We start from the raw sequence: 26,220 nt of genomic DNA, 5'->3' as shown, positions 1-26,220 counted from the left end.
GCTCCATCTATACCTTGTGGCTAATAGCCACAGATGGACCTCTGTTCTATCTAGGCCTTGCAGCTAAACTCTGAACACAACACTACTTTCATATGGGTACTCCCCAGGACTTAGTTTCTGGCTATTCATTCCAACCAAGGCTTTCAGCTATTGTCTTCTAGGTTTTTTGTGGGGGAAACAATGTTAGAACTGCAAGACTGAATATGGGTGAAGCCCAGACTACACAAATACGCCTGATGCGTGTCAGGTCATGGGTGCGCAACTGGCCTTGCAGTTAGATGTACATTGGGGGAGCTCATCTGTGTGAGTACTTGTTCCCTCGATGCTGTGAGGCAGAGAAGGAACTTCCTGTTTCCCTCCCACCCCACTTTTGCCAGTGGAAAGGGCTCTTCAGCCACTGTCCCTGTCTCCCTGTGTCCTCCCTAGGGCATGTGGAGCAAGAAAAGGGGCAAACCCCCTTGCTGTGCTGCCCTTTCAGCTGGTGAAAGTGGAGTGGGAGAGAAACTGAAAGCTCCCTCTCCCTGTGCTGGTGAAAGCAGAGTGGGAGGGAAACCAGACCCTCCTTCTCCCTGCCTTGAAGCACTTCCTGCCAGTGCCAATAAGATTAATGCTTTAAGATGAGTTCTCCCCTCAAGTATGCCTGACCAGAAGTCTGGTCATGCACTCATGGCCCAATAAGTGTCAGGCATATCCTGTAGTTTGGCCCTTAGAATACAGCGAGTCCAGTTTTAGGCACAATATTTGCCATCCTGGTTCTTATGAAATTAACCATTGAGAGACAACTTGGTGTGTAATGGTTAACGTGAAGAAAAAGGCGGGCCGCACCAAGGCAAAATGAAGATGAAGAAACAAATTGGAAATTATATTTAATAATTATATAGCCTCTATGTGTTTTGTGTGGAGCTTCGTCAGGGGGAATCTAACGAAAGAATTAAAGGACATTTTAAAAATTGATAAAACATAGGACATTTTCATGGAGCATGTACACAGTGAAATTCATAATAGGTTATTAAGAAAACCAAAGCAACATTAACGTACTATATATTACATGTTTACAAAGAATTCACAATATAAATTATTAATTTGGACACTAAAAAATCATACTGAACTTTCAAATATTTTTTAGTTCCTTTCGCATACATACACTAGAACAAAGTGAGCTGTCCAGGGACAGAACAACAGCCAGTTTGGTGTAGTGGTTAGGAGTGTGGACTCTAATCTTGGAGAACTGGATTAGATTCCCCACTCCTCCACTTGCAGCTGCTGGATGACCTTGGACAAGCCATAGTTCTGTCAGAGCTGTTCTCTCAAGAACAGTTCTGGAAAGAGCTCTCTCAGCCCCACCTACCTCATAGCGTGTTAGTTGTGGGGAGGGGAAGGGATGGGAGTTTGTAAGCCGCTCTGAGACTCCAAGTGAAGGGCAGGGTATAAATCCAGTCTCTTTCTTCATCATCTTCTATTATGGCTTGCACTCTGTACATGTTCTATGAAAATATTCTGTATTTTATTAATTTTTTAATTGTGTATCAAATATGTCCTACTTTTATTATTTCATTAGATTCCCTGATGAAGTTGCACACAAAACATGTAGGGGCTATATAATTATTAAAAATAATTTCCCTCTGTACCAGTTTGTTTCTTCATAATGGTTAACGTGTCAGACTGGGATCTGGGAAACCCAGGTTTGAATCACTATGTGGAAGCTTGCTGGGTGACCTTGGGCCTGTCACATACTCTCAGCCTAGCCTCCCTCACAGGGTGGCTGTTGTGAGGATAAAATGGAGGGGAGGTGAATCGTGTAAGCCATTTTGAGTCACCATTGAGGAGAAATTTGTTAGGTAGTAATGTCTAGGAAAAAGAGCTGGTAAGCTTTGCTTTTATCTTTCAGGTGGATCAAGGGGGTACACAAGGTTGTCCATTCCAGTTTCTCTTCCCTTCCAGTTTATCTTTACAACAGCCCTGTGAGGGAGGCTACACTGAGATGGCAACTGGCCTGGAACTTCCAGGGAGCTTTATGCTTTGAGTGTGGGTCTGTAGCTGGGTGTCCCTGGTCATGTGACACTGTCTTTTTTGGCAACAGCAAAGTAGGTCCAGAAGTAAACACCACAAATAGTTAACATCCTTTATTTTGCCGCATGTAACTCGTACAGTAATTTAGTTTAGATTACATCGTGGATCTGATCTAAAAACTGTTTGTGTATGGAAACTTTTTTTTTTGGCAGAAATTCTTATGGTATTACTTGGGTGCCCTAGACCAGTGTGTCTTTATTTGCTAAGAAGAAATGGGGGGGGGGGAGAGAAGTATTTAGGTTGAGGCTAAAATGGTTTGGAGCAAAGGCTAAATGCATTTCTCAGGCACTTCCTACAGGACGCTGAGAGGGCAAGTGGGAAACTAAACTTCGATGACTTTCCTGGGGATTCTCGTTTTCTAATTTCATAAAGGGGCCAGCAGAATTTGTGCTTAAAGTGAAACACATTCATTCTGAGCCACTTTTGCTAGCAGCTCTCACTTGGCGGATGATGTGCAGATTTGCCTTTTTGTTGGCTGTTCGTGCATCTTGACATAACATACATGAGCAAGGCCTTCGCATAACCATGTGGTCTCTGCAGCAGCCGAACTCTAATCTCTTCTTGGACCCAATCTCACGAGTTTGTTGCTTTCAGAGAGCTGCTGAGTGTTAGAGCCAGGGAGGAAATGCCCTGTTCCTGTGTCCACATCTAAAGCAGAGTAGTCTCTTCTTGAACGAGGCAGGTGAGAAAAGTTGTTCACACGCCAAGTTTGGCTGCGCCACCTCCCCTGGTTTGAAGAATAAAGGCATCTTGGCAAGGTATTAATATGCCTGTCTCCCAGAATCAAGGACGTTCCGGTCCAATCCAAATGGCCTGGTCCATTTACCTGTGTTTTGTAATAATTCCATGTTAATCTATAGCAGTATTATAAAACAGGAGTAGTCCAGTGGCATTTTAAAGATTTGACCATTTATTCCAGCATAGGTTTTTTTTTTCCTAGAATGAATGTTGCCTTTAACATCCCCCCTGGACTCTTGTCTCATTACACTGTTAGCAACTATCGCGGCTGGGGTGGAAAATTGGACAGTAGCATTGCTGCGTGCGGAAACGTTTGGAGTCTTTGAGGGTAGCCGTGTTGGTCTACAGTACAGCAGCGGGCACTCCGTGAACTTGATGAACAGTAGGCTTAGAACAGTTAAAAGGAAGTCCTTCTTCACACCAAAGAGTGATAAACACATGGAATTCACTGCTGCAGGAAGTGGTAATGGCTACAAGCACAGACAGCTTCAAGAGGGGACTGGGTAAACATATGGAGCAGACAGGGCCGGCTCGAGGTGTTTCTGTGCCCTAGGCGAGGCTGCCTTGTGGTGCAGATGCCAACCTCCTGGTGGGGTCTGGAGACCTGGAGACCTCTGGAGCCAGCCACCCTTTTGCTGCCGCCACCACCGCCTCTTCCCCCCCCACCGCCCCCAAAGGGGGGAGGAGGGGGGAGGCACAGCTTGGCGCCCCATCCAGGGCCCGGCGCTCTAGGCGAATGCCTACTTCGCCTAGTGGGTGAGCCGGCCCTGGGAGCAGAGGTCCATCAGTGGCTACTAGCCGCAAGGTATAGAGGGAACACTCTGTCTTGGGCAGTGATGCTCTTTCTTCTTGGTGCTCGGGGGGCACAGTGGGAGGGCTTTTGGAGTTTTGGCCCCGCTGGTGGACCTGAATCCAGTGGCACCTCAGAGACCAACAAGAGTTTTGTGGTATAAGCTTTCGGGAGTCAAAGCTCCTTTCTTTAGGTATATTGTCGGTCTCTAAGGTACTACTAGGAGCTGCGGTGGCTCAAGTGGTTAAGACGCTGAACTGCAGGCTGTGGAAGGTCGGTAGTTCAGCAGTTCGAGACCTGAGTGTGCCGCATGACGGAGTGAGCTCCCGTCTCTAGTTCCGGCTCCTGCCAACCTAGCAGTTCGAAAGCAAGAAATTGCAAGTAGATAAATAGGTACCACTTCGGTGGGAAGGTAACAGCGTTCCGTGCGCCTTGGTGTTTAGTCATGCCGGCCACATGACCACGGAAATGTCTTCAGACAGCGCTGGCTCTTCGGCTTTGAAACGGAGATGAGCACCGCAACCCTAGAGTCGGACTCGACTGGCTTTCGAGCAAGGGAACCTTTACCTTTAAGGTACTACTGGACTCAGATCCGGCTGAAGCAAAGCTCCTTCTTATTCCTTCTCTCCCCCTCTCCCCCTTGTTAAGCTTTTCTGATCAGCTGGCATTCCTGAAAAGCAAAACATATTGCTTTTGCTTAATTTTTCTGGGTTCTGAAAAGATTGGTAGAGTGGGGGCAGGTTGGGCCTTAACCCCCAGCTGGGCACCTGCCACCGTTCTAGCCCTCATCTGGCCCTCCCCCCAGGGATTGCATTTGCCAGGCCTGGAGGCCAAAGCGGCATCGGAGCGGGCCGGCCGATGAGTTGCCGTCTGACTCTTTCACACTGCGATGGATGGAATCTATCATCCTAAGATAGCTTGGTTGGGGGGGGGGGCAGCTTGGTGGCAGGCACTGCGCATTACTCAAGCAAATGTGAAGCATCCCCCCTCCCCTCCTCGGCTTTCCTGCAAACGATGACCATGTATGGAGAACACGAAGGGAACTGCCTGGCTTGGGCAGAGGGTTGCGTGTCCCAAAACTGACAAGCTGTTCCAGTTTTCATGAAGTGTCTGTCTTGACTTAAATCAAAAGTGCGATAGCCTTAGAGAGATGACATATGGGGGGGGGGTTATGTTGTTAGAGCTTTCTTTAAAATCTCTTTGTAATGGAACAAAAATTTTTTTGAAAGGAAATCCCTCAACTACGTTCTTGTGTATTTTATAGGCCATTTTCCACGTATGCGTCATTACAGTGTTCTCTGTCTCCTGGGATTCTGAGAGCCAGGGTGGTGTAGTGGTTAACAGTGTTGGACTAGTACCTGGGAGTCCTGGGTTCAAATCCCCACTCGTGCCATGGAAACTCGCTGGGTGATCTTGGGCCAGTCAGTCTCTCAGCCTAATCTACCTCACCAGGTTGTTGTGAGGATACATTGGAGGTGGTGGCCAGTTTATAGGCTGACTTCTGATTGGGGCAGGGAGTAGCCAGGTTTGCAAAGGGATTCTCTCCCCCCCCCCCCAATGAGTTAAGCTACTGAAAACCCCCAAACAGAATTTAGTGCAAGAGGTTATGAAGTGATACAAAAATCCCAGCTGCTCATCCATTGCGGGGAGGGGGGGGCACAGAACTGGCTTAACTTGACCAGGAAAGATCTCGGTGGAAGACTCTGCAGAACTGTCAACACAACATGAAGGTCAGTATATAGCAGCTATAGCCCTGCAATGGTATTGTACGTTCTACTCCCTCAGTACCGTTGTGCCACTGGTAAAGGTTCCCTTTCTCGAAAGCCAGTTGAATCCGACTCTAGGGTTGCGGTGCTCATCTCCGTTTCAAAGCTGAAGAGCCAGCGCTGTCCGAAGACATTTCCGTGGTCATGGACTAAACACCAAGGCGCACGGAACACTGTTACCTTCCCACCGAAGTGGTACCTATTTATCTACTTGCAATGTCTTGCTTTCGAACTGCTAGGTTGGCAGGAGCTGGAACTAGAGACGGGCGCTCACTCCGTCATGCGGCACACTCGGGTCTCGAACTGCTGAACTACCGACCTTCCACAGCCTGCAGTTCAGCGTCTTAACCACTTGAGCCACTTGTGTGACTGGTAAAGTATAGTAAAACAAAATTCTTAGTGGCATCTTAGAGCCTAACAACGTTCTCTGTGGACATACTGTTACAGGCCTGAAAGTCAGTGTTCAACAAAAAGAGAGAGGAATATACGGTGTAGGAGTGCTGAATTAGAACGTATCAAGAAATTTAATGCTACATGTTATCCTGGATTAAACAGACTTGGGTTTTCTTACTCACTGGGGGTCCAACGGCTGTATTAGCTGGCCGCTATAGTAGAACACCTAAGGAATAGTGTTTTTGTATTTGTGACTCTTCTGTTATCGAGGATCTTCCCCATTATATCCTTGAATGCTCAATGTATACCCAACCTAGGTTAAAATTTCTCTCTGGTATTAGACTTAAGCTTTTATTCAGACTCTGAGACAATTGTATTTTTGCTAGCTGATTCCAATGCCAATATATCCTATAGAATGGCTCTATTTGCCTTGGCTGCAAAGAACATACGGGCCAACGCTGTTCTTATGGGAACTAGTTAATATTGATCTTAGTGGGTACGTTTTGATTCAATTAATTGCTTATAACTTCGGCTTTATGGTTTTATAATATCTTAGATTTTACTCACTGGGGGTGGAAAGTGCTGTCAGCTGACTTATGGCAACCCCGTAAGGTTTTCCAGGCAAGAGACATTCAAAGGTGGCTTCCCACAGCCTGCCTCTTCACAGGCACCCTGGGCAGTGTTCCCTCTAAGCTGAGTTAGTGTGAGCTAACTCACAGTTTCTTAGTCTCCGGCTCACATATTTTTGTCTTAGCTCAGGAAAGATGGCTCCAGAGCAAACTATTCTGCAGAAGCCAAATCGCTCTCTCACATCTTTAATGCCAGTAGCTCCCAAAGTAGAATTTTTGCTCATAAGACTCCAAAGCTTAGAGAGAACGTTGACCCTGGGCTTCTTTGGTGGTCTCCCATCCAAATACTAACCAGGGGGCTGATCCTCCAGATCTGATTATTTCAGGCTAGCCTGGGCCGTCCTGGCCAGGCCTCTTACTCACTACAATCTCTAGTCGCTCTACGGTCTTTAGAAATTTTAAATGACTGTTCTCAACTACTCTTCTTTCCTTACAGAGGATTTATGCTTGAAAGAGGCGTAGAGGATTTATGCTTGAAAGATACATGATGGAATTCACAACAGACCTCTGTACCGCAACACTCCCCCACCCGATAAGAATCCCCAATAAGCTCTCTGCTTCACGTAGCTGATAAAGTGAGCTGTGTGGCTCACGAAAGCTCACACTGAAATAAATGTTGATTCGGGGGGGGGCGGCCATGTTGGTCTGAAGCAGCAGAACAAAGTAAGACCAGCCAAGTTTAATTCTGGGTATAAGCTTTTGTGTGCAGTCACACTTCATCAGATAACATTCACGGCTCTTTTTGTAGCAGGAGCTTCTTTGCATATTAGGCGACACGCTCCTAATGTAGCCAATCCTCCAAGAGCTTACAGTAGCCCCCTGTAAGAAGAGTTCTGTAAGCTCTTGGAGGATTGGCTACATTAGGGTGTGTGTCGCCTAATATGCAAAGGAGCTCTTGCTACAAAAAGAGCCCTGAATGTTGGTTGGAAGAGCAGAACAAGGTCTGCGTCCAGTGGGGCACCTTTAAGACCAACAAAGTTTCATTCAAGGTATAAGCTTTCATGTGCAAGTACACTTCTCCAGATACAGTGAAATAAGTGTTGTTCGTCTTTAAGGTGCCACTGGATTTGTCTACAACGAATGTGCTGAAGTCCCTTGCAGTTGTAAAGTCAAGGTGAGGCAGTGTGCCCCACAGCAAGAAGCAGCTGTGGAATTGAAGGGAGTTGAAATAACCCCTGATATACCCTTTTCCAGGAGGCTGTTTTGGCCCCCTTCCTTTGTAGACTGCGGTTGCAGTTTCCCTGGCCGTTCTTCCTGACTCCTGTGCATACTTTCTTCTCCTTTACCATCTCTTAATTGCAAAAAGTAGTGTATTGGATCATACGTTCCCCTGGACAGAGGCCTGTCATACTTTGGGAGGGGCTGTGGCTCAGTGGCAGAGCCTCTGCTTGGCACGCAGAAGGTCCCAGGTTCAGTCCCTGGCATCGCCAGTTTCAAGGACGAGGTAGGTGGTGATGAGAAAGACGGCTCTCCGCCTGAGGCCCTGGAGAGCCGCTGCCAGTCTGAGTGGACCATACTGACTTTGATGATCTGATTTCACCAGGGCTCTTTTTGTAGAAAAAGCCCAGCAAGAACCCATTAGCATAATAGGCCACACCCAACACCAGAAACTCATTAGCATATTGGGCCACACCCCTGCCAGCACAGCTCATTAGCACATTAGGACGCCCCCCCATGTTACCAGAAGTGTGGTTATCCAGCCACACCCACCTTTTGCTTGTTATTCTGTTTACCTTGTTTGTTGTCAAATCCCAGGGCCTTTTTTTGTAGCAGGAACTCCTTTGCATGTTAGGCCACACACCCCTAATGAAGCCAATCCTAATGGATTTCTGCTGTTGGGTGTGGCCTATTATGCTAATGAGTTCCTGCTGGGCGTGGCCAACTTGGGAGCCAGACGGAACTCCGTTCCTGTGCGTTCCTGCCCAAAAATAGCCCTGGATTTCACTATGAGGAAGCTTCATGTGTCCGTTGACAGCACTCCATACGTTTTAAAATCAGTCTTCGGTTTAAGAAGGCAGACAGCTGTTGCTTTGTGTTCCTAATTCAGAGCACCGTCTTGGGAGTTGGGTTGCGATGCAAAGCTTGGATTTCTGGCGTTGGAACCAGCCCCTGTCACTGGGCATCTTGGCCCCCCGTTCTTTCCTGCGCCTTCATGCAAGAAACCAGAATGGGTCTTAATTTTTCCCGATAGCGCAGAGTGTGCCCTTCCGCTCCAGCCGGAGCGTCCAAGCACTAATGCTAGAGTGGCCCTTTTCCTTCTAAGAGGAGGAAACGTTTAAAATGACTCTGTACTCCCCCCCCCCCGCAGCTGGGGAAGCCTGCTGCCTCCTACTCAGCTCTATGCAGCTGGATTCCTTCTGCGCTTTGGCAGGGGCCACTATAAAAGGCACCTCCCTGCTAAACAAATCCTCTCCTCTGGTTTCCGTGTTTGCTATGGGGCCCAGCAAGCGCCAGGCTTTGTTGAGGGTGTGTGAGGGAGAGGGGAGACCCACCGTGCCCGCTCGATCTGCCACTGGTACCCGCAACACGTTAAAATGTCATTCACGCCTGGTTGCCCAAAAAGCCTCAACTGTCGCAAGTCATCAAGGCAAGAATGCGCAGTGTGTAGCATGCCTGGGTCCCTATGCGCCAGCTGGCAGGGCGGAAGGCTGAATGGCGTTGCAGGCAGGGAAGGGGAAAGGCACTCTGATGTGTTTGGCAGAAGAGCGGCTGCTTGGCACACAGAAGGTTCCAGGTTCAATCCTTGGCCTCTCCAGTTTAAAAGATTATCTTATTCAGGTTCGTGTAGTAGCTCGTGTGTTGAGCAAGGATCAAGGAAAACCCACTTGATATATTCAAATGTTGTATAGTAGCTTGAAAGGGCCATGGTAGCTCAGAGGTTAAGACGCTGAGCTGCAAGCCGGAAGGTTGGTAGCTCAGCAGCTCAAAACCCCAGTGCCGTGTGACGAAGTGAGCTCCTGTCTCTGGCCCCAGCTCCTGCCAACCTAGCAGTTTGAAAGCAAGAAATCACAAGTAGATAAATAAGTACTGCTAGCATTCCATGCGCCTCGGTGTTTAGTCAGCCACATGACCATGGAAACATCTTTGGACAGCGCTGGCTCTTCAGCTTGGAAACTGAGATGAGCACCGCCCCCTAGAGTCAGATTTGACTAGCTTTTGAGCAAGGGGAAACCTTTAACTTAACATACGGTGGCTTGTGTGTTGAATGAGGATCGGGGAAACACACTCTCAGCCTAACCTACCTTGCAGGGTTATTGTTAGGTTAAAATGGAGGAAAGAACAGTGTAAGATGCTTTGGGCTGCCATCACGGAGAAAGGCAGGATCTGAAGTAAAATTAAATAAAAACAAGTGTTCTGAAAGACTCTTCCTGAGGCTCTAGAGCCAAGGGTGTCCAGCATAAAGCCCAGGGACTGGAACCGGCCCATCCAGGGCACTTACCCGGCCCATGAATAGCTTGTATGTACAGAAATGTGAGGTGCTCCCCCTGGAAAAAACCTGGTTTTGCGTATGATTAAATACATTTATTGGGACTTTTGTGGGTTCCCCGCTAAATCAGTTGCTTTCACTGCTAGGAATCAATTGCTTTTGTTTGTGTTTTGAGTAAAAAATAATAATAATTAGGTTTACCTGTGTTCTTTATAACATTTATATCTCCAGTACCTGGCATTACATTTTATGGCACACATGGCCCAGGCTGGCAATGTGACATTTATGCCAGATCCAGCCCTCATAACGAGTTTGACAACTCTGCTTTAGAGAGCCATGCTTGGTCAGAACAGACAGTACAGGCCTGGATAGATTAGGACAGGTGTTCCCAACTTTTTTGAGTTTGTGGGCGCCTTTGGAATTCTGACAGACTGTGGTGGATGCAGCCACAAAATGGTTGCCGTGGGAGGTGGGGCCAGCCACAAAATGGTTGCTGCAGGAGGTGGGGCCAGCCACAAAATGGCTCCCACAGTCAAGAGCCTTGTGCTGTGGTGGCAACTGCTGCCAAAGCAACATTTTTAAAATCTGCATAGCCCATCAAATCTCCAGTGGCCAATCAGACGCCTTGCTGGGCATAAGACCTACCTGGCCCCACCCACTTTGTAGAGACATTTGGTGGGTACAAGGAAGGGTGTCAGTGGGTCAGGACCGTAGCCAGCAGTGGGGCACGTGGGGCTCTGCCACCTCTTCCATCTGCAGCACCCCCACCCAATCTTCCCTTCCAGTGAGGGTGCTGCTGCGATGGCTATGCAGGCTGATTGTATGCATGTTTACTCAGAAGCAAGCCCATCCTGACATTGGTGGAGCTTAGTTCCCCAGTATGGAGAAACAAATGCGCTGGGGATCACCACGATTTAAGGAATCAAAACGCGCACAAAACCTCTGGCGTCTCACCACATAACACACACAATCAGCTTAGTTTGGGTAAAAGTGCGTGCCCGGGTGCAAGTGGGGAAAGGCCATCGGGCAGATTTCCCTTTCCCACATGGCCTCCGGGAGAGTTGTGCCTCCTCCCAGCCCTGAACCTCTGGGAAGATAAGGAAGCGGCGGAGTTAAAAGAAGGGAACAAAGCTTCGCAAAACACACAGCTGGGGCGGTTGGCCAGGAGCTTCTCTGTGTCGGTGTAATTTGAGGGCAGGTTCCCCTGGGGAGGGTCAGAGCAGCGCAGACTGCAAGGAGCGGGGTTCCGATTCTGCCCCCCCCCACCGCTTGGGCAGCACTGTGGTTCGTTCTAGCCCTTCACTTTGGGAAGCAGACTAGTCACTTCTCACTGTCCTTGGAGGGGGATGGTGAGGAAGCTGGATGCGATGCTCCCCGGGATCTAACTCAGTTTAAATTAAATTAATTTAATTCGCACACACACACACACCCAATCCTGGCTGCGGAGGGTGTGATGACGCCCACGGGCACCACGCTGGGGACCCCTGGATTAGGACTGAAGGACTGGTCCTCTGTCTCAGAAGACCGTGTGGCACAGCAGTTGTGTTTGGGAGCAATGTGTGTTACCGCCGCACCACAGCGCTGGGATTCCAGATCACTCGTTTGTGGTGTTGAGGTCTCTGTGTGGGGTAGGTGTGTTAACATGGGGCTCTCTGGAGCACACTCAGTAACCAGTGGCAGCCAAATGTACTTGCTGAACTTTGGTGCCTTTCCTGTTCAACCCACGGAGGGACGTTCCTGGGCCCATTTAGCCTGCGCTGACATCTCTCGGTAGCTCTGGGTGACGTGAAACCCCTGCTTTTAGAACAAGGGCGTTCACCGGCTCCCTGCAGAGTGGCCAAACTGCAGCTCTTTCACACATATTGTGCCGCTCCCAACAGGCTGGCTGGGGAGATGAAGGGGAGGCAGGCCTCCCCAATTGGTCTTCCCTTCCCCAGCCAGTGTTCCCCTCCCTGGGTAGGCATGAAGTGTGTGGGGGGGGGGGAGCAGAGAAAGAAAGCAACTTTAAATGACCCCCCCCCCCCCCCGCTGACTTACAGAAGGTATTTGTCTCTTTAAGTCTTTTCTTCAAGCCAAGCTAGCCGGTGGGGTGGGGTTGGAGAATGCATTTAATGTTAAAGTTGCTTTCTTTCCACCTCTCCTTCCCTCCCATCTATTTGCTTTCTTTCCTCCCTCTCTCCCTCTCCCCTCCCCCCATCTAAAGTTATCAATTTAATGTTTTTTGTTGTTGTTCAGTCCCACAGTCGAGTCCGACTCTTCGCGACCCCATGGATCACCTCCCTCCAGGCCCTCCTGTCTTCCGCCGTCCTCTGAAGTGTGCTCAATTTCATGTTCGTTGCATCGATGACACTGTCTAACCACTTCAATCTTTCCCAGCATCAGGGTCTTCTCCAGTGAGTGCTCCCTTCTCATTTGGTGGCCAAAGTATTGGAGCTTCAGTTTCATTATCTGGCCTTCCAGGGAACAGTCAGGGTTGATTTCTTTTAGGATTGACTGATTTGATCTTCTTGCAGCCCAAGGGACTCTCAAGAGTCTTCTCCAGCACCATAGTTCAAAAGAATCTATTCTTCGGCGCTCGGCCTTCCTTATAGTCCAACTCTCGCAGCCATACATGACTACTGGGAATACCATTGCTTTGACCATGCGGACTTTTGTTGGCAGGGTGATGTCTCTACTTTTTATCATGCTGTTTAGGTTCGCCATCGCTTTCCTCCCAAGGAGCAGGCGTCTTTTAATTTCATGGCTGCAGTCACAGTCTGCGGTGATCTGGGATCCCAGGAACGTGAAGTCTGTCAGTACTTCCACAACTTCCCCTTCTATTTGCCAAGGAGTGATGGGGCCGGATGCCATGATCTTCGTTTTTTTGATGTTGAGCTTCAAGCCCACTTTTGCGCTCTCCTCTTTTACTCTGAGCAAGAGGCTCTTTAGGTCCTCTTCACTTTCAGCCATTAGAGTGGTATTATCTGCATATCTGAGGTTGTTGATCTTTTCCCCAGCAATCTTAACTCTCGCTTGTGATTCATCCAGGCTAAAAAGCAAATTTGCATATTTTCTAATAAAAACGTGTGTGTAATATTCATGTCTTGCGGCTCTCAAACGTCTGCCGTTTATTCTGTGTGGCTCTTAGGTAAAGCAAATCTGGCCACCTCTGCTATAGGTGAACCCGCATACTTAGAGCAAGTCCTCTAATGCATACAAGGGAATCTGTGGCTATCTGCTCTCTGCCTTTTTTGTGTTGGCTGGTAAACAGATTCAGTGGATTGTTAATGGAGCTGCAAAGGCCAGTTATCATAATTGTGTTATTGTTTTATTGTTATTATTTTATTTTTTATTTTATTGTTTTTATCTGGCGTTATGCCTCTGTTAGCCGCCCTGAGCCTGCGGGGAGGGCGGGATATAAATCTAAATAAATAAATAAATACTTGCTTTGGGGGGTTTTTGCTTGCTTGCTTTTGTTTTTGCTTGTCTGCTTTCCGTTTCCCTTTCTCCACAAAGGGAGATACGGTGCAGCAGCCATGGAAAGCGAAGGGAGAAGAGAGCATAATTCATGGTCCGTGTGTGCATACTGTCCCCAAAGATGCTACTTAATGTATAGCTGTCACAGTCTCACCACAAGTTTGTGTGGGGGGGGGGGGATGCATTGGTTCTGTAGTGGTTCTCTGTCGGTCCAAGGAGCTCATGCAGCAGGAGAGCGCTTGGTCACCTGGAGGTCCCTTCTGCTCTTTCCAGGTAAGTAGTTACCTGAAATGAGGGCAGTATTTATCCCGAGGTTGTCTGAGTTCTGCTATGGGTTTGAATATTTTTGTAGACAAATTCTCATTCTAAGAACAGCCCTGCTGGCTTGGACCAGTGGTCCGTCTAGTCCAGCATCCTGTCTCCTATAGTGGCTAACCAGTTCCTTTAGAAATCTGACAACAGGGCATAGAGCCTGAGGCCTTCCCCTGATAAGAACATAAGAACAGCCCTGCTGGCTTGGACCAGTGGTCCGTCTAGTCCACTATCCTGTCTCCTACAGTGGCTAACCAGTTCTTTTGGAAGTCTAGCAACAGGGTATAGAGGCTGAGGCCTTTCCCTGTTGCCGCCTCCTGGCACTGGGATTCAGAGATTTACTCTAGAAGAGGCTGATCTCCATTTAGAGCCTTCCAAACATTTCCCCTCTTTCCTACAACTTTGTTTTGCAAAGCTCTGCTTGATCTTCCTCCGTGCCTTATAAGTCCGGGCGTGAAAGCCGACTGCCGTAGCTCCAGCATTCCTTCAGGCTGGCGTCAAAGAGGCCTCCACAGCTGCATCTTATCCCGTGTTCTGGGAGCAGCCTGACAGAACTGCTCTGGGAAGGGGGGGAAAAACACAATAACAGAGGAGGCCTGGCTAGTGGTGTCCGGGAATGCCTGGGCTGAACTGTCCCTCTGTTGTAAGGCCAGGGGTTTTGGCAAAAAATCTCCGCTGGACGAACTTGGTTGCGTGTGTGGCCCTGCTCCTTCCGTGGCCCAGGGAGGGAAATAGGGTCCGGAAGTGGCCCTTGGCTACTGCCCTGAGGCAGACCCGGGCACTGCCAACGGCCCTGGTAGGCCTCTGCTACAGTAGGGAGCACTGGGCATTCACTATGGCAAGATGGTGGCTGTGGGTGCCGTGAAGAAGAAGAAGAGTTGGAGTTATGCCCCGCCCTTCACCCTGGAGCCTCAGACACCCTGCGAGGTAGGTGGGGCTGAGAGAGCTCTGAGAGAACTGCTGTAGTACTAACACCAGGCCCCTCCCTCAGTCACTGAAAAGTATGCAGACGGAGAGTGATTTCAGCTAAGCATACCTTTATTTAGTCAGGAACAAAGACACTTGGCTGGCTCGCAGGCCAGTTTATATTCCTTCAGAAAACCCGCCACCAAACACACACCCCACTCCCGATAGGCTATTTACAGTAACCGAGAGACCTATTGGCCTCCCGGCTGGGGACCTAGCCCTTTCATTGGGCCTGGCTAGGATCCTACTGGCCCATTGTCTTTTGGCATGAAGCTAGTGGTGTTTGTGCCTGAGCCAGTCCGGGCATGTCCGGACATGTCAGGCTGGATACACTACAGTCACAAAGATGGGAAGAGAACCCTTGAATATATACGAGGCTGTCTTCTATCAAGCCACGCACCATCGGTCTACACCGGTCAGTATTGCCTACTCTGGCAGCTGGCCTCCAAGGTTTCATGTCTTTCACATCACCTGCTCCACATGTTTTTTTAAACCAGAGATGGCTGCACCCTCAGTATCAAGAGATCAAGCAGATTGTAACTTTAAAAAAAAAATGGCAAAAATAGAATAGACAATTCTGCAAAACTGGGTAACAAAATTGGGAAGCAGGGTAGTAAAGATGTCAGGATGCACCTAATAAACAATGTAATGAAACTATCTAAAATGGTTTGCACACACTGAAAACAGCACGAATGCCCTCAAGCCATTCGTTTGACACGCTTCCCTATGGGCGGCTGTTGATTCCATCTGCACAGTGACATCTGTGTGTCGTGTGTAGTTTTGGATGTTTGCTTTCTCATGAAGGTGCAACATGGAACTTGGGCACTGAAAGTGAAGCTGGTCTGGAATATTGCTGTTGTAGGAACTGGGGAAGGTGTTCTGACACGTTAATGGAATGGACTGTTAAAAGATTTGCTTCAGATAACTGAACACAGATGCTTGTGTCGTGGTTAGCGTGTCGGACTAGGATCTGAGAGACCCAGGTTTGAGACCTGGGTTCAAATTTCCCACTCTGCTATGAGGGGAACTTGCTGCATGACCTGGGGCCAGTCACACACACTCTGCCTGACCTACCTTGCAAGGGTGTTGTGAGGATAAAATGCTCTCCTCTCCTCAGATGTAAGCTGCTTTGTTGTAAATGTAAGCTCCCATTGGGGAGAAAGAGGGGTATAAATGAAGGGAATAAATACTGTATCTTCAAACTGGATTTCCTTTTACCTATGAAAGATATTTGGCCTGACTCCATTATTGCAAAATACATGGGAAATCAAAGCTATTGCAAGAAGGTAAACGGTGGTCCCAGAGCAGTAATTACTTGCCATCTGCTACGTGGAGCACACTTGTTACGGATTCAAATGGGAGACACGCTTCTCTTGCATGCCGTGAAAGTAAGTTTATTTGGGTTTAAGAATGTGAGCAAAGAATGCTTTCAAAGTCTGCACTAGACCTCACTTGCGTTGCCTTCATCAGTCTGTGCACATGTCTCGTAGTTAAAAGGAAGCCAGCTTGGTTCTGATGCATGCAGAGGTGCTACAGACACACTCCTATAGGATCTCAAAAACCAGCACATTTTTTAAAAAAACAGTATCTTAGCAATTTCCCTATTGATTTTTTTTGTGTGAGTATTTTGTGTGTGTGAGTGTCCTTGCATGCCTCAAAGTCATGGTGACGTCTGGCGACCCCTAGTGAGGCTAGAGTGTTTCAGAGCGGTGGTTTGATATTGCCTGCCTCTGCATCCCAGCCCTGGTATTCCTTGGAGGTCTCCCTTCTAAGTACTCACCAGGGTCAGCCCTGCTTAGTTTCTGAGATCTGACGAGATTGGACATGCCTGGGCCTTCCAGGTCAGGGCCCTATTGACCTTGAAAGAGCGAGTCCTCGAATCCAGTAGTTCCCAAACACAGCTGAAGTTTGGATCTCAAACATCGCTCTAGAAAAATAGTTGTTTAGGGCTCAACTGAGGTCCTAGAAATTCTGTGCCGTGCTTTGTCCCATCTGACCAGTGTCGATTCCCATTCTAGGGCATTTGCACTTGAGGAAGATTGAGTGGTGTTCAGCCTTACACAGATTCAAGTTACTAGTGCTTATGTGTGTGTTTTCTACCGCCCGCCACATATCTGTCTGTCATAAATTCCCATGTGTCTGCCTGTAGAAGTGAATTCCAGTGACTTTAATGGGATGTATCCCCAAGAAAGGATTGCAGCCGTAATTGCTGGCAGCGTGCAAATAACTAGAAGTGTGGTGCTAATTCTCAAAAGTTTCTCTTCCTTGTTGCTTCAAGGCACAGGTGGGCTACCCGTGAGGACCTAGATCTGGGGTTCCAGGGCCTTTTTGGAGTGGGCCTTTTTGGAGTGGACTGAAATACCTGTCCTTTAAATGTGTTGGCTTGTATTAATCGTGTGTCTAGTGTTCGTGGCTGACCCTGTGGATTTCTTAGTCTGAAATACATTTCCTTAGGAAAGAGGCATTGATGATGGATGAACTTTGCATCCACTTGGGATGTCTGCAGTGTTAATGCTGGGAAGCGTCTCAAATGCCGAGCCAAATCTGGTCTTGATTCCTGCAGAGTTCCACAGCGCCCATGAAGGCTAATACTGTTGGGTGTCGTAAATAAGAAGCGGGAGACTGACCAGTTATGAAGGTGCACAGAGAGTTTATATAGTTATAAAGGTGAATATATACAGAGATATTTTCAGGCTATTGAACAGCATGTCATGCCTTAGTCTATGAGAACTGAGTCCCCATCCAGCTTACTAAACTGATAGCTATTATGCTAAACCCCAGCCAATCTCTAACAAGGAGATGTAATCACTAGCTCTAACAAGCCCTGAAAGAGCAACACCTGCTAGAAAACACCTGGCTGTAATTACATGATTACTAGCATGACAGCTAGGTCTGACAAACAGATCAAACTGATCTATAGTAACTGCTTGCTACCTCTATCACTCTGACATATATCTCAGTCCGTTATCCTTCATCCTTTAAAAATTATGTACACACACGCTGAGATGCTTTGGATGACAGTCTGTTGGCAAGTTATGCAAGAAAGAAGCAACACGCTATTCCTACAGTACAAGAGAGCAGATTACAAAGCTTCTCTTCGGAATGCTATGGTGATGGGAACTGCTAGAAATGCCTTGAGAAGGGGCTTGACTGCCTCCTCCAGAGTAAGATCTTCTCTGTCCCATGCACTGGTTTCCCAAACAGAAAACCAATGGCACAGAGAAGGATCGTTCTCCCCTGTGTAGAGATGGGTTGTTGGGTTGGTCCTTTTGTAATGGAGTGTCAACCGCCGTTCTTTCCCCCATGTTGTCAACTGAACACTCAATCCAAGTCTATCTGGCATTTGAAATAGCTTACAGCAACCCACCTGTATTTATTTATTGCTCTCAAGTGGCTGCCGATTTATGGCAGTCCCATGGGGTTATATCAACACAAGAGGCATTCAGCGGTGGTTTGCCATTGCCTGCCTCTGCGTCATGACCCTGGTATTCCTTGGGGGTCCCCCATCTAATACCGGCCAGGGCCGATCCTGCGTCGCTTCTGAGATCTGACAAGATTGGGCTTGCCTGGGCTCTCCAGAACAGGGCTGGAACTTTCAGACTTCGTACCAAGATCTTAAACCCAGCTCTTTGAGCCTGAAATGACCATGAGCCACAGGAAGGATTCAAGGCCTGGGATGCCGGCATTGTCTTGGGGCTCCCCTTGGCTACTCTTGGCAAGGGGCTGGTCCCACCCTCCATGAAGCCTAAACTCTCCCATCTGGGAAACAAGATTGTACCTCCATGGCAGTGTCAATTCGATACGTCATTGATTTTTTTTTGGGGGGGGGCGCAAGAGCTGGGCAACAAGACCTCCTCCAGTGGTTATAGATGTTTGTCTTGAGCTTCCTTGCTGCAGGAAGGAAGATCCGCTACCCTTCCCAGAATGCTGGCCTTCCCGAAGTCAGTTCTGGCCATCCAAAGTGCCGTGTTCTCTAGATCTGCTCAGTGTTACGTCTCTCCTAGGTACGGACACTCTTTGTCAGTGGCCTTCCTGTGGATATCAAGCCCAGAGAACTCTACCTGCTTTTTCGGCCATTCAAGGTGAGTGCTGGCAACAAAACCTCAGACTAAGCCTATATGTGGATTAATAAGGGGTGTGTGCCTCTTACAAATGCCATCCTTGAACTATGAGGAAAGGGGAGAGAAGTGTTTTTAAATCCTCTCTCTAATGTGGGATTAAAGTCCTTTAAAGTCAACGGGCCTGAGTTTGTTTAGGGTGGCAGCTGAAATCTAATGCCTGGGCATCCTCCTTCCTGAGTAGTATTTCTCTTTTAAGAACAAGGAAGTTGGCGGCTTTGTGGATCAAGGGTTAATTTAAATATAACTTATCTATTTAAAACACTTATGCCCCCTTTCCACCCAACCCAGGGTCCCCAAGGCAGTAAGAAGTCAGTGTTAAAACAATTTTTTAAATGCATGTTTCTTTAAAATTATACAATATAACAACATTATATTTTATATGTTCCCTCTAAGCTGTGGAGTCCTGTGAGCAAAAATTCTGCTTTGTGAGCTCCTGGCATTAAAGCTCTGAGCCAGCGATTTGCCTGCTGCATAAGTTAGTTTGCTCTTGGAGCCATCCGTCCTGAGCTGAGACAAAAATGTGTGAGCTGGAGGCTAAAAAACTGTGAGCTAGCTCACACTAACTCAGCTTAGAGGGAACACTGATTAGTAGTATTTATTTGATTTATTAATTGCCCCGTTCCAGTCTGTGCCGGGCTCTGGGTGATGTACAACAGAGGCACAAAGCCAAAAAGTGAATATACAAAACAGTAAGAATTCAAATATAACAAAAATAGAATGACAAATTAGAGAAAAGCAGGTTAAAAAGAAATCCCAGATGGCGTCCTTAAAAACTTCATCCCAGTTCTGGACGGCCTGGCCCCTTTCTGAGCAGGGGGAGAGGGAACGTGAGATCAGAATTAAGGGGAAGAGGCGAGGAGGAGGGTGCCATCCACGACACAACACCATTGCTGTCCTCAAGCAAAAGGCTGGTGGAACATCTCTGCCTTGTAAGCCCTGCGGAATTACATATGATCCCACAGGGCCCTGGCCAGGGCTATTTTTGGGCAGGAAGGAATGCACAGGAACGGAGTTCCGGCTGGCTCCCAAGTTGGCCACGCCCAGCAGGAACTCATTAGCATAATAGGCCACACCCAACAGCAGAAACTCATTAGGGGTGTGTGGCCTAACATGCAAAGGAGTTCCTGCTACAAGAAAAGCCCTGGGTTTTGACCACAAACAGGGTAAACAGAATAAGAAGCAAAAAGGTGGGTGTGGCTGGATGACTACACTTCTGGTAACATGGGGGTGCGGCCTAATATGCTAATGAGCTGTGTGACCTAATATGCTAATGAGTTCCTGCTGTTGGGTGTGGCCTATTATGCTAATGAGTTCCTGCTGGACTTTTTCTACAAAAAGAGCCCTGGCCCTGGTGGTATACATTATATACACACTCACACACTCACAACACAAACACATAAACCAGAAGGAGGGTCAGGGAGGCAACACCAAACAAAACAGAAGAAGTCTTGAGGGTCCCATCATTTTGGTGCCACAACTGAGAAGGCCCTGTTCCTGGGTTTAGTTGGAGTGCCGCAGGTGTAAAGGTATACTGCAAGTATAAAGGGGCACTTTTCAGCTGCTTTACTTTTGGTTCTTTGCTCCTTAGAGCCATTCTCTTGAAGGGCTAGATTCAAGCCTGGCTGCACCTAAGAGGCCAACAAGGTTTTCAGGGTATAAGTTGACAAAATGGAGCTTTTGACTCTCAAGAACTTCTACCCTGAAAATCTTGTTGAACTCCTGAGGTGCTCCTGGATTCAGCTGTAGTAATAATAATAATAATCATCATCATCATCATCATATGGCACTGTGTGTAGTATAGCCAGGAGAGCCTAAGGTTGTCCGGCAGCCAGAAGTTCTAGATCTTTTAGTGTTATGCACCACTAGGTGGCGAGCTAGACTTGTTTTTAAGGCAAGAGGCATTTCAGAGGTGGTTTCCCATTGCCTGCCTGTGCGTCATGCCCCTGATATTCCTTGGAGGTTGCCCATCCAAATACCTGTCAGGGCTGACCCTGCTTAGCTTCCGAGATCTGGCAGGCTTGGACTAGCCTGGGCTATCCCAGTCAGGGCTTCTAGTTCTACTGCAGACCAACACAGCCACCCTCTGAAGCTACTGTTAACTTGAACTTGGGGTCTTGTGGTTGAGATAGCTGGGATGGTCTTGGCTACCTTGCCAGACTCTGCTTCAAGGCTGGATGGGATCAGATGCAGAAATGCAGCGAAAAGGGTCTCCGCTGGGAGTGACGGCTGTGAGCCGCTGCCGTTAGTCTGAAGTGGTAAAGCGTGGTAGAGGGTGGATAGGGGGGAGCATTGTTCACGTAGCAGCTGCAGTGGGCCCCAGAAATATTTCTGGCTTTTGGCTGTGCTGTCTGAGGGCACCAAGCAAGCCTCCCGGCTTTTCTTGTCCTTTTAAGGAGTCCGATAACTTAACTTTTGCTGGCTGCTTCTTCCCACAGGGTTATGAAGGATCGCTGATCAAACTAACGTCCAAACAGGTAAAGCCTCCGATTTCTCTTTTCTGGCAGCTGCTAGTTGTAACGGCTTTAATTGTGGATTGAGGTTAGAAATGGGGTGGGGAAGGCAGATCTTCCTTCCCATTCCCTCTGTTGTAATCTTAAGGCTGCTGTGCATATACGCTTGGGTGCAGTTCTTGCTCCTAAACGAAATCCCTGAAGCCGAGAGCATCCAGTCTGTGGGGTGTACATGGGGAGATGTTTTCTAATCAAAGGCAGCCTGTGGGCCCTTTTTGGAGGGGAGGCTCTGTTTGGTGTGGTGGTTAGGAGTGCAGACTCTAATCCGGGAGAACGGGGTTTGATTCCCCACTCCTCCACTTGCACCTGGCTGGATGGCCTTGGGCGAGCCCTAGTTCTGATAAGAGCTGTTCTTGAAAAAGAGCAGTTTCTGTCAGAGCTCTCTCAGCCCCGCCTACCTCACAGGGTGACTGTTGTGGGGAGGAGAAGGGAAAGGAGTTTGTAAGCCGCTCTGAGACACCTTTGGGTAGTGAAGGGCGGGGTATAAATCCAATCTCTTCTTCTTCTTCCTCCACATGCAGCTGCTGGAGTGACCTTGGGCCAGTCACAAGTTCTCTCAGAGCTGTTCTCTCGAGAGCAGTCCTCGGGAGAGCTCTCTCAGCCCCACCTACCTCACAGGGTGTCTGTTGTGGGGAGGGGAAGGGAAGGGAGACTGTAAGCTGCTCTGAGACTCCTTCGGGTAGTGAAGGGCGGGGTATAAATCCAATCTCTTCTTCTTCAGAAAGGGGTGTGTGACATAACTTGCACAGCTATTTCCCTCAGCAACTGGGGAACCCAGCCTTTTGTCTTAGGAGTTCTTCCCACTGGGCAGTGCTGCTGAACTTGCCGACAGCCAGGCTGGAGGGTTTAGCTGATCGTGACTGTCTGCCGCCTTGTCCTCCATCCCTAGAGCACCAAGCTGTGTCCTCTACTTCACATTGCCTTTTAACTGGCATTTTAACTTGGGAGGTGGGTGGTTTCTGCCGGGGCCCTGGCTCAGTGGCTGAGGTGCTTGTCTGGAGAGGCCAGGCCAGAGATGGAGCAGAGGTGAGCCAGGGGCCCTTGGAAGGGCGGGAGGGGCTTGGGAGTCTTCCTCGCTGCCTTGCAGTGCGGCCAGGGGATTTGTTCATCACTCATGTGGCTTGTTTGCCTTTTGTCTCCATCTCCCCCAGCCGGTAGGCTTTGTTACCTTCGACAGCCGGGCTGGTGCAGAAGCCGCCAAGAATGCCTTGAATGTGAGTACTGAGAGCCCTTGCAAATCCCATTTGGCCAGACTGGATTGGGCCCAGGGTGCTGTTCTGTTCCATAGCAAAATATTCCCTCCATGGCGAGTGCTCCGGATCCGAGCCCGTATGGACAATACTCACACCCAATGTTCCCTCTAAGATGTGGAGTCTTGTGAGCAAAAATTCCACTTTGTGAGCTACTGGCATCGAAGTTGTGAGCGAGCGATTTGGCTCCTGCATAAATTAGTTTGCTCTGGAGCCCTCCTTCCTGAGCAAAGGCAAACATGTGTGAGCTGGAGGTTAAAAAACTGTGAGCTAGCTCACACTAACTCAGCTTAGAGGGAACACTGCTCACACCACTAATCTACATGTGACACTGTAGACTTTGAGGGTTCAATAACGACACACCACAACAGATTTCTTGAAGCTTGCTGACCGGGCTCTCAGTCAGATCTGTCTCTCTGTACCAGACTGTCCCTGACTGCCTGTCAGCAGTGCTTTATTCAGAATCAAACAGGCTCACACATGGGACAGTGAAAACGTTACATGAAGAAGCCTTTAACTAGAATCACACTATGTTCTTTAACAGAACGCTCTTTACGCGAAAACTCTCCTCTCTTGCTCGAATGTTGCAAAGGTTGTGCTCTCGGTAATTCAGCAGACTCATGCAGACTCAGCACACTTTGTGCACTACTTGCCAATCTCCCGGTGAGAACCTGAACTCGTCCTGGGCATGCCTCACGGGAGTTGTTCATATTCCCACATGACACAGGGCCCATTTTCTTTTACCATGTGGTGGGAAGACAGGCAATTGAGTTCATTGTGAATGGGAAATGTCCAACACAGGACTTCTCTGTGGTGGCCCCTCCTTGTGGAGCGGCCTGCGTGAGGAGGTCAGGAAGACTCCCCCTCTCCTGCCTTTCCAGAAACTGCAAAACTGAATTACTCAGGAGGGCTTTTCTGTGCAGGCTGTAGAGTTGCGCTATACTGTTACTTGGATGAATCATTAGGTCTATACTGCTGTGTTCAGCTTGCCGAAGCTAGGATCCTTCTGTGTCAATTTTGCATCATTTCCCGTGTCATGTTAACACTTGAGCTTTGATTCAGCTCAGTTTTTAGACTTCTGTTAGGTTCTACAACCCTAGTCTTATTGCATTGTTCCGTAAACGTCCCATGGTGTCGATTATATTAACACACTCTGTGTAATCTGCCTTGAGTCCAAGTGAGAAAGGCAGACTACAAAACATGTAAATTAGAAAGTAAATAAATACGGTGATGTGGCTACCTGTGATCCTTATTAATTAATTTATTTATTCGACTTCTGTACATTTATAACGTTTCAATACCTACCTTCACAAATCAGTTAAAACAGTTTAAGACAATAACAGGTCAGTAGCAATTTCGGGAGATGCTTGAGATGACAGCAATAGTTTCCTAATAGTATCCGAACCTCTTGGGGTGGGGGGAGAAAAAGTGGAAAGGAGGAGCCAGACTACATGGAAATCGTTGCTCAACCATAGGCCTGGTAGAACATCGCTGTCTTACAGACCCGCGGAACTGAGCTAGGTGCTATGCAAGGGGAAACCTGGACAGCTCTGGAGTCTGTCAGTGTGCCAGGAGGCAGCTCCCTTTCCCAGGCCCATAGCCAGGATTTTGTGGCTTGTGGGGCCAGTTTGGTGTCGTGGGTTAATCTGGGAGAACCGGGTTTGATTCCCCACTCTTCCACTTGCACCTGCTGGATGACCTTGGGCAAGCCATAGTTCTGATAAGAGCTGTCCTTGAAAAAGAGCAGTTTCTGTCAGAGCTCTCTCAGCCCCACCTACCTCACAGGGTGTCTGTTGTGGGGAGGGGGAGGGAAAGGCGATTGTAAGCCACTCTGAGACTCCTTTGGGCAGTGAAGGGCGGGGTATAAATCCAATCTCTTCTTCTTCTTTTACCTCACAGGGTGCCTGTTGTGGGGAGGGGAAGGGAAAGGAGTTTGTAAGCCGCTCTGAGACTCCCTTGGGTAGTGAAGGGCGGGGTATAAATCCAGTCTCTTCTTCTTTTTCTGGTGGGGCTGAAGTTCTCAGTGCAGAAAGAAAAGCCATTTAGCCAATAGAAAGCTGTGACCAGGATAGATCTCTAAATTGCAAGCTGTCAACCACTTTAGGTGACAGTCCTCAGCTGCTGCAAGTTAATCACCTCTGTCAGCCTAAGCAACAATCCTGATAACAAGCCGGCAGGTGGGGGTGATGACTTCTATAGTCAAGAAAGCTAACACTTAGGCAGAAAAACTCTCTTCAAAGAGACCAATATCACAGAGTTAGAAGGTATCCTAGAGGTCACCTACTCCAACCCCTTTGCTCAGTGCAGGAATTATTGGTGACCAGAGAATGCTGATCTCTGCCAGGGCTCCCCAACCTTTCAGAGCCTATGGGGACCTTTGGAATTCTGACCCTGAGTGGTGGGTGCAACTACAAAATGGCTGCTGCAGGAGGCGGAGCCAACCACATACAGGAACTTTAAGTGCGAGGGAGAAGAGAGGTGGTTTTAAAAATGCACTGGGAAAGAGGAGTGAGAGAGTAAAACCAGCACTGTGGGGGCAGCTGCAGCTGAAACAATGTTAATTTAATCTGCACGGCCAGTGAAAAGCGCTGCTGGGCTAGAGCCCCACCTGGCCCCATCCACTTTCTAAAGACAGTTGTTGGGTGCCGGAAAAGATGCTGACTGGCACCCTGGTGTCCATGGGCATCACGTTGGGGACTCCTAATCTAAGATGGGACTGGGCAACACTGGGAAGCTTGCCTCCAGTAACTGGCTGTTTGAAGGAAAGAGCTACAGGGAGATTATACATTAGAGCGTCAAACACCATAGCAGGTTGAAGTCTGACATCTGGGTGGTTCCACACAGGTTAAATATTTCACTTTCAATCCCCTTTCAAAGTACTTTAGCGATCGTTTTGCCAGTAGATTTTTGCCATTTCGCACAGTAAAATCCTGCCGCAGAGGGCATTGTTCAGTGTTTGTGCAAGCGCTCCTGAGGAAGAGCTTTTAGTACATCCGTGAGCCTCAACTTCGTGGGATGTTGGCAGTAATAAATTCTGACGCTGGCTTTGCAGCTGGACTCTTCCCTGGTGCCATGTGTCAACAATATTGTTAACATTAATGTGGCACTTCAGCCAAAGACTGCTAACTCACTGCTTCTCTTGTTGGTCCCTTGCTTCCCGGTCTCTCTCTTTTTTTTTTTTTGAAGTGCAGGACTTCTGGAGGGGGTGACTGGGAATGGGGTGGGCGTTTCAGTGACTTTGCAGGAAGGGGCAGCCAAATAAGCATCCGTGTACAGCCAACCATGTACAGCCAAATAAGCAACCACATACAGCCAGCCTTTAAGTTCAGATTTGCAGAACAATTTCCTCTCCTCCCCCACCCCCTTGAGAAATCTTCCCTGGAGAAGAAATCTCATGTTCTGTATTGCACACAGGTTGCTTCCAGAGGCTCCATGGCTCCAAAAATGTTACTGGAGTCTGTGTCGTGAGAATCTGTCCTTGGTGGCATGTTCTGCCTGTAACGGTGGGATCAGAAACATGCAACAGAGTGAGGCGGCCGAGCCCCGAGGCTGTAGAAAGGGCTGTACCACTTCAAACTGCAGACGACACAATTGAATTCTCCCCCATGGAAGAAAATTCCCCACATGTAGACGACCAGTGTATCAGGGAATAGGATGAGCTAGAATTTTGGCCATGCCATGCGGAAGAGCTCACTAGAAAAAGCAATTATGCCTGGATTGGTTAGCAGCAAAAGAAAATCTGGCCGCCAGAGAACAGGGTGGTTAGACACCATAAAAGTCAAAACCACGTGG

General features: G+C 48.3%; 1 protein-coding gene across 1 annotated transcript in view; it reads left to right on the top strand.

The window, feature by feature from the left end:
- RBPMS2 (RNA binding protein with multiple splicing 2) overlaps positions 1 to 26,220 on the top strand; it is a 51,127-nt gene that overhangs the window by 12,192 nt on the left and 12,715 nt on the right. The window contains exons 2-4 of the mRNA XM_015418826.1: positions 18,552 to 18,629; positions 21,104 to 21,142; positions 22,330 to 22,392. Coding sequence (XP_015274312.1) covers positions 18,552 to 18,629; positions 21,104 to 21,142; positions 22,330 to 22,392 — 180 coding nt within the window. The remainder of the gene's footprint in view (positions 1 to 18,551; positions 18,630 to 21,103; positions 21,143 to 22,329; positions 22,393 to 26,220) is intronic.

The sequence above is a fragment of the Gekko japonicus genome, unplaced genomic scaffold, assembly GCF_001447785.1.
Source record: "Gekko japonicus isolate JY-2015 unplaced genomic scaffold, Gekko_japonicus_V1.1 scaffold150, whole genome shotgun sequence".
NCBI classification, from domain to species: Eukaryota; Metazoa; Chordata; class Lepidosauria; order Squamata; family Gekkonidae; genus Gekko; species Gekko japonicus.
This window is presented reverse-complemented; position numbering and strand designations above follow the sequence as displayed.